The 7,500-nt window shown below is 39.6% G+C and overlaps 1 protein-coding gene across 2 annotated transcripts in view; it reads right to left on the bottom strand.

Moving 5' to 3' along the window:
* ttc27 (tetratricopeptide repeat domain 27) overlaps nt 1-6,663 on the bottom strand; it is a 128,121-nt gene extending 121,458 nt beyond the window's left edge. For both annotated transcript variants that reach the window (XM_028603661.1, XM_028603662.1), the window contains exons 1-2: nt 6,274-6,663; nt 904-1,087 (exon numbers count right to left, since the gene is read on the bottom strand). In XM_028603661.1, the coding sequence (XP_028459462.1) occupies nt 904-1,087; nt 6,274-6,364 (275 nt within the window). In that variant the 5' untranslated portion in view covers nt 6,365-6,663. The remainder of the gene's footprint in view (nt 1-903; nt 1,088-6,273) is intronic.
* Nucleotides 6,664-7,500: the final 837 nt, after the last annotated feature.

Genomic DNA, 7,500 nt, shown 5'->3' with positions numbered 1-7,500 from the left:
AAACCCTTCATTTTATTAAAATGGCTGTAAAAGTTTTAAACTTCAACTCAGAGTTGTTTGAATGACAGAAATCTGCTCAAGGTATGGCGTAGCGTTAGCGTGCCAAGTTGATGCTTTCTCGGCGGAGAGCAGACTGATTTGCTCTCGCGAGTCATGTGACCAAATCGCAGCCTTTGCGATTAAGATATCGCGATATTATTGCAAATGCAATTAATCGTTCAGCCCTAGTTAACAGTTCAAAACCTTTGATGGTAAGTCACAGCAGTACACATTTACAACATGTTCTCTAATGTTACCAGATGCTCCAGCCAGTTAAAAACACATTTGGGAAATCATCCAGTTGAAATAAAGCTGAGCGTAAATCTTTCAGGAAGACTTCTATTCTTCACATTTCTCTCTCCCAACCTAATCAGCTGACTCTGTCATCAGCTGAATGTGGGCGTTTACTCTCAATTAAACCAACCAAATTTGCCACAATCTCTGTGAGCTATTGCGTTGTTGCATTCAAACTTTAAATCTGTTCTACTCTCTGCTGCGGTCAGTTGTCATTTCGGGCAAAAATTGTTGCAACCCTCCTCCAGCCCATTCACCTCCAGTCTCATCATTCCCAGCCCCTAGGGTCCCTCCATCATCAGAAGCCCCGCTCCACATCATATCCATCCAGATCTTCAGACTCTTCCACCATCCCTTCATCACCTCCACGAGTGTCTAGACTCCATCTGGGGGATATTCCTCTATATCAACAGCCTCTATACCCCTTATAAATTAACATTGTGAGGGAGTCTAATCACCAAAGACTAACATACCAACCTATTATGCACCTTGTTCATTAAACCTATTTCACTCTTAAATTTAGTCTCTCCTGATTAAATTGATGGCTGGTGTCCCTCCCTACTTTATTACCTGTTGGTCTGATCATCGTTGGTGCCACAAGTAAGGTACAGCAAGACCCGTTTCTCCAGGTAGGCCTCGATGTCCTCCCCGTCGCTGCAGCTGCCATCTCCAGCGAGCAGATCTAACACTTGGGGGCTCAGAAGAACCGCCTCAAAGTCTCCCTCCATCAACGACTCCAGCAGAGAGCCCGCCTCTGGAAGAACACAGCTTAGAGTCAGTTCACATTAGACATCTGCTTATTCATTTAGTTTAATTCATGTGACCACATGAAAACAATGGCATTAAAAGTGCATATAATTGCACAAAGATGTCTGAAAATGTGAATGCTGCAGGGGATTTTGTGCCAAATACAAATTGATTAAAAAAAGAATTGAAAAGACTGAATGCATTTAAACGCTAATCTGAAAAATGCTGATCTCAATACATAGTTTGCAGTGCCTAACAATCGTAATTTTGGTATTGTGTTTTTGATACTAAAGGTTCCTGATGGCCTAGAGCAAGATACAAAATGGTCCCAACACTTGACCAACTATGTGACTGTTTTTGATCAGCACTTATTTAAGCTCATGAACCGGTCATGCAGTCATTGCTCTTATTTCATCATGTCTACAAAAAGAGCAGCGATAAGAGACAGGCGGGTAAAATCAGAAGGCCATCCGCCACTTTGCCGGACAGGGAAAATGCATAACAGAAAGACATGTTTAGTAAGGTTAGTGTAAGATTGGATAGAGCTACACATTTAAACTGCTATATCAATGTAGCGCTATTGTGCATAGAACCTTATTTTGGTTGACAGTCGAAATTCACCCGATTCAAACCAACAACTATCCATTAAAAAGAGGCGTACACATACATACTGTACATGCTAGGGATGGGACGGTTCTAGTAAAAAAGTCACGGTTCAGGGCATGTATATTGTTTGGTTCATTTAAGCCTCACAGATTTCGGTCAAAAAGGTTTGTGCAGAAAAAAAACCAAATAAAGTTATTGAGGGAAAAAGCCTTGCGCCTTAATGAAACCTAGCCGAGTGCAGCTGTCAGTTAGTCTTGGTCTGCTGTACAGGAACATTATGGATACTCAACGATTGATCATTTTCAAATCAAAATCGCGTTTTGAAAGATAGCTAATAGTGCTAATTATATTAACAGTTTTTTCATAAGATAAATGCTGGAATAAGGTTACATATCACACATTGTACACAGAAATGTCCTATTTTGTGTCGATTTTATTTAGAATTACTTAATTTAACATGATCGTAGAAGGTGCAATATGTAGATGCTGCTGTTGAATTGTTTTTAATATTATTATAGCTTTAACTTTTGTTATAAATGTTTTGTGTTTGACTGTTAAATGTTCCATGCTTATTAAAGTAAAATAAAAATGTATGGTTGGCAGTTCATATCTATGTTCCTATCCTTGCATAAGAATAGAGAGAAGTTTTGATTGAACTGTAATCCAGTATCTGGCAGAAAAAAAAAATAACAATTTGATTTTTTTCCCCCAAATTGTTCAGCCCTACTTCCATTATAATGGTGCATTTATAGATAGATAGATAGATAGATTTATCGTCATTGCATATCTCTACACAACAAAATTAAGATGACATCAATCACTCATTTAGCAGCATAACAATAGAAGGATAAAAAGTGACACGTTCAGCAACAGTTAATAGATAAATATATAGCATAAAAATAAAAGTATTAAAACAAGAATAAGAAAACCAGTACATTTACAAACACAATATGGTTCAAGTCCAGATTAGCTTAATCTTTCAACATGACGCCAGTGTGTCTTCTTACTGCAGCCTCTCCATGCACATTCACAACTCAAGCACTAGGCCGGTTTATAGCCCAAGATGTGCAGTGGTGGAGGATGCAGTTTCAGCACGGGATTAAAGTAATGTTACTTGAGCCGCGCTATAATATCCGCAGACATTTCAGCCACAAGTGAATCCTGAAGTGTATTTTTCTTGCAGAGGAACATGAGAATAGAATGAGAAGAGCAGAGTGCACAGTGTGTGTTTGGGTTTTGCTGAACTTAATGAGTTTTATTTTTTAATAACCCAGTGGCACTTTTCCTTTTCATAAATAATGCAGCCATAATCCTTTCATTGTATTTCACACACTGCACTTTCATTTGTAGTAGAAAAACTAATCTTTCCATTAAGAACTGAGCTGTTATAGGCTACTGTTTAAAAAACGTCTAGTGCTGGTTGAGCTCATGCTTCACTTTATGTTGATGGCCTTAGAGGTCTATAATGTGGCCATTCATATATAAAAATAACAAAGCTGCATTTCCTGTTTGCACTAATTAGAAAACCTATTCTCTAATACAATAAAGAAGTGTTTATGTTCCTCATGTTCTTACATACACCGCTATACACTGAATGATAGCAGCTGAAGAGGCTGATGGTGACATGGTGAAGAAATAATGATTAATGAAAAGGACAGAGGGCGGCTGGTGGGTTACTGCTTCCAGACAAGAAATAATTGTGGTGTTCTGGGTTCAACATCTCCCAGCCTTTATTACCTTTTTATTCGAGGAGGCAGACTGGCTTGGCTCATTAGCATTGCTTGCTTTATGTTCCCCCCAGTGGAGAGAACAGAGAGAGGGAGGGAAGAGGCTGAGCTGCATGACCAAGCCTGGCTTATAGACACAGTCCAAATGTCTCATTGACAGTCCTTAATACATGCACACAAAAAGGTGAGTAATGACAAAAGAAACAATGTCGGCTTCAACCCTTCTCCATGATGGTTTTTCCTCTTTCGAAAAAAACATCTCTTTAAATCCAAGAGAACAACATTCAGCCAATCTTCAGACAACTCGGCATGTCTCAAATGCTAAAACTAACACGCAATCTCTAATGCAGCTCAAGGAATTAAAACAATTTCCAGCTGACTGGGCCAGCTTTATGAACAGCATTAAAACTTATTACAAACACTACTATCCCAAAACCTGCTCTGCTAGCTTTCCTATGCAGTGGCTGTTTTGCTTTTTAAATCAACGGAGAAAGTTGGTGTCCCCGAGGTGGATGTTTTTTGAGACGGGCGGCGGCGAATCGGGCAGGCCTTATTGTTGAAGCCTGGTGGGAGCGACGCAGCGGGAGAGTGGGGGCGGGGTTACGCACAGGAAGAAATGTGTTATTTAATGCAATACCAAACTATATCGATAGAAAAGAAATGGTCTCATCCCATATCTCTTTTGAAAATATATCAATAAAAGTCAATACACCGCCCCGCCAGAGCAGGAAGGGGTTTCAAAGACGAGGTATGGGGGCGCCTGGGTGGCTCACCTGGTTGAGCGTGTGCTTCATGTCTTCAGCTGTATGCTCACATTCTCACATGAAGCCCATTTAGGTACTCCTCCAGGCCAGTCACAGGATCCCAGATTAATCTATCTGTATTGGCTTTAAGATGCAATAGCAGTGTGACTAGTGGTGTAATAGAGGTGTGGAGATGTTTATCTCATCTCGCCATACAGCATAGTGAGAAGGGAGGGGGAGGACGAGGAGAAGTATGGGCTCTGGCTTTATGAGGGGGAAAAGGAAAGCCTGAGGTATGTTTAATGACATTTCAGCTTCTCTTCAGGTCTGCCAATGAAATGGCAGCAATTATGGAAAACCAGACAGAGGCCCTCAAATTAGTCCATAATTCAGAAGCATTCAGGTGATGAGCTGCAGTTAATAAGGCAATGGTGAATTAAATTAGCAAAAGCGTACACAGCTGAGCAGCAATGTAGATCCAAGATGAACAGGAATATCTCAGACAGGCATGGCAATTTCTATAGGCCTACTGTGTGTACAAGCTAGTCTTTTACTGAAACAGCACACAGTCAGTCCGCGTTTCTCTTTTCACTGAATAGGTGGGCTGGTTCACACAGCTTGACGACTTGCATTATACTTGACATCGGTTTCATTAGTCTGGGATTAATCCAGAGTTTTATTGTCCTGTGATCATCTGCATACCATTTTAGAGGCTTTTCCTCGGCGGCGAATATAAATAAATAATGCATGGTTCTGCATGGACAACTTTGTGAAAGAACTGCCAGGTAAATGTAAAGCAGACAATGAAGCCTCCAAATACTACACCTACCAAAACAAAGATATGCAGTGGTAAAGACAGTTCATGTAAGGAGCCAATCTCCCAGTGGGATCACATGGTTGCCTATCCCTTCACTGAAAACAGTTGATTCAATTGAAAGGAAACAGACGTGTACATTGAGTTAGCAGTCATTAGTTTTATTAGTCATTGTCAGACAGTAAGCATATGTTTGATAACTAAAATATATCTCTCCTTCTGTCTTTTTTTGCCAGGAGGCTGTCCATCAAGATAGTATGGAATAGTTCTTTCATTATGGGACTGTGGCCACTATTGTTCTGTTTTTATAATGTTCAAATATTAAAATAAAAGGAATTAATGTATTAAGTTTTTTTTATTTTTTTTTACACAGTGATATAGACTTTGGTATCGAATATCGTGTACTTTTGATGGTATCGGTACCAGAGTACTAGATTTCTTGTATGTGACATCCCTACTCCGTCTAGTATTCAAAGCTGTATTCAAAGCTGGCTGCCGCCATTCATCTTAACGGACAGAAAACACACAGGCTTAACACAGGGGACACTTGAGAGAGAGAGGACTAGCTTGACAGCCCATTGTAGAATGTAGTGTAAACTCCAGCTGGGCTAATGGCTCTGCTAGCCATGGCATGCAGTAAGCTCTGGCTCTGCTGCTGCTCCGGTGGAGCTGCTCACACATGTGTATGAAAGAGACGTCACGCCAGACTCTAGCAGAGAAGTCCGGCAAAAGAAATGGGATTCGGCCATATATATATATATATATATATATATATATATATATATATATATATATATATATATATATATATTCCATGCAGCTAACTAGCACTCAGGCTAAACCTCAATTCGCAGAAGCTCAATCTAAATTGCACTCAAAACTCCATCTCGGTATTATTTTGAGAGGAATATTTATCAAGTATTAACGCTACTTCGTGTGAGATCTACGGTTGCCCACTTCATACCGGGGTCTGGCACACACGAGAGCACGGCACGTATTGTTGCTAACAGCTCGCTTAGCTAAATATATAAATCCATATCAATTCCTTTTGACTGTAGCAGAGCTGCGGCCATATCTTTCGTTAGCATGACATTAAAAAGCGGACATTAACGTTACCAGAAACGGCGAAACCGGTGTCGTACACCGTACCCACCGGGGAAAGCCTCTAACGTTACACCGCCGCGGCGCGTATAACGTTAAATGTCACTTTGCCAATGTGCCAGTGTAGCCATTCAAAGCGCTCATTAGATAACAGCATCTGCTCACAACGATTTAAAGAATGAAAGACAGCCTGGTGTCTCACCTGCACTTCTGAAAATAGTCTGCTTCCATTCCGTAGCCTCCCTCGGTGTTAAAAAGCCCCGCAGGACGGGGATCTCTACGTCCAGCGGCATTCCTACCGCGTCTGGCCCCCGGTGAAGTGCTTCAGTCTGGACCTGGTCTGGACTCTGGATGCTCCTTGATCAAAGCCGGCGATTAATCGCTTTCTAATGAGCCAAGTCGGTGTTTCTTAGTCACACTTCAAATGTGTATTTCCACCCATGTGGTGCAAGTGGCATCAGTGAGCAGCCATGACAGATGCGCATTGCATTATGGGGGGACTAATCGAATGGAGACTAGTGTTTATGAGTGTGTGGCGGTTCTGTGGCCGTTTTCGAAATCGCATACTACATACTACAGACGAACGCAGTATGCAGTACCTACTGCATACTGCGTTCATCAGTAGTAGTATGCTGTATGAAACCGTTAAATCCTTTTATTCTGCAGTATGCTAGGCTAGGCTGAGCCTTTGTTTCAAATATGTTTATTGTGGAACATTTTCATTCAACAAAGAAGTTTGCATGGCATTTACATCTTTCTTTAAGAATGATCATAACAACCAAAAACAGTAACAGACATCAAACAAATAGTAACAGTGACAGACATTATACAAATTATAAATGTATATACAAATAAAAACCCGACATACTGTAGCTTATGGTGCGTTCTTTTTGTCTTGTATTTTTTTTTAATAGTTTTATTTAGAAAATTGCAGCTCTTTTTTTTTTTTTAATTAAACTTTATTTCAAAATACAAATAACAGAAATTCAATCATGTAGTATGAGAGCAGATATGATACAAAAATGTATACAAATAATATATGAAATAAAAAGAGTAATAATTTAAACAAGAAAAATAAAAGAAACAAAAAGAGACAGACTTTCAGGAATGTTAAAATAAGAGACAGCATGATCACTTAAACAAAGAAATTTGAGTAGATATCAGATATTAATATAGCTTTCTTATTGGATACCAACTTAAGAGACTCAAAGTACATGTCAAATTCAACTTGGAATAGTTTGAAGCACCGTGTTGAACTGGAAAATTTTGCCTTGTGGATGTGAAACTTACCTAATAAAATAAAAAGATTTACAGTCTTACATAACTTCCTATCTTTACATTCAAAATATGTAATAATATGTTTCCCTTCAAGTGTGATTGTATATTTTGTTTTAGATACCATATAATCTTCAAAGCTTTTCCAGAATAC

This window comes from Perca flavescens, chromosome 17, assembly GCF_004354835.1.
Source record: "Perca flavescens isolate YP-PL-M2 chromosome 17, PFLA_1.0, whole genome shotgun sequence".
NCBI lineage: Eukaryota > Metazoa > Chordata > Actinopteri > Perciformes > Percidae > Perca > Perca flavescens.
Note: the sequence above shows the minus strand (reverse complement) of the source record. Positions and strands in the feature narration are given on the sequence as shown.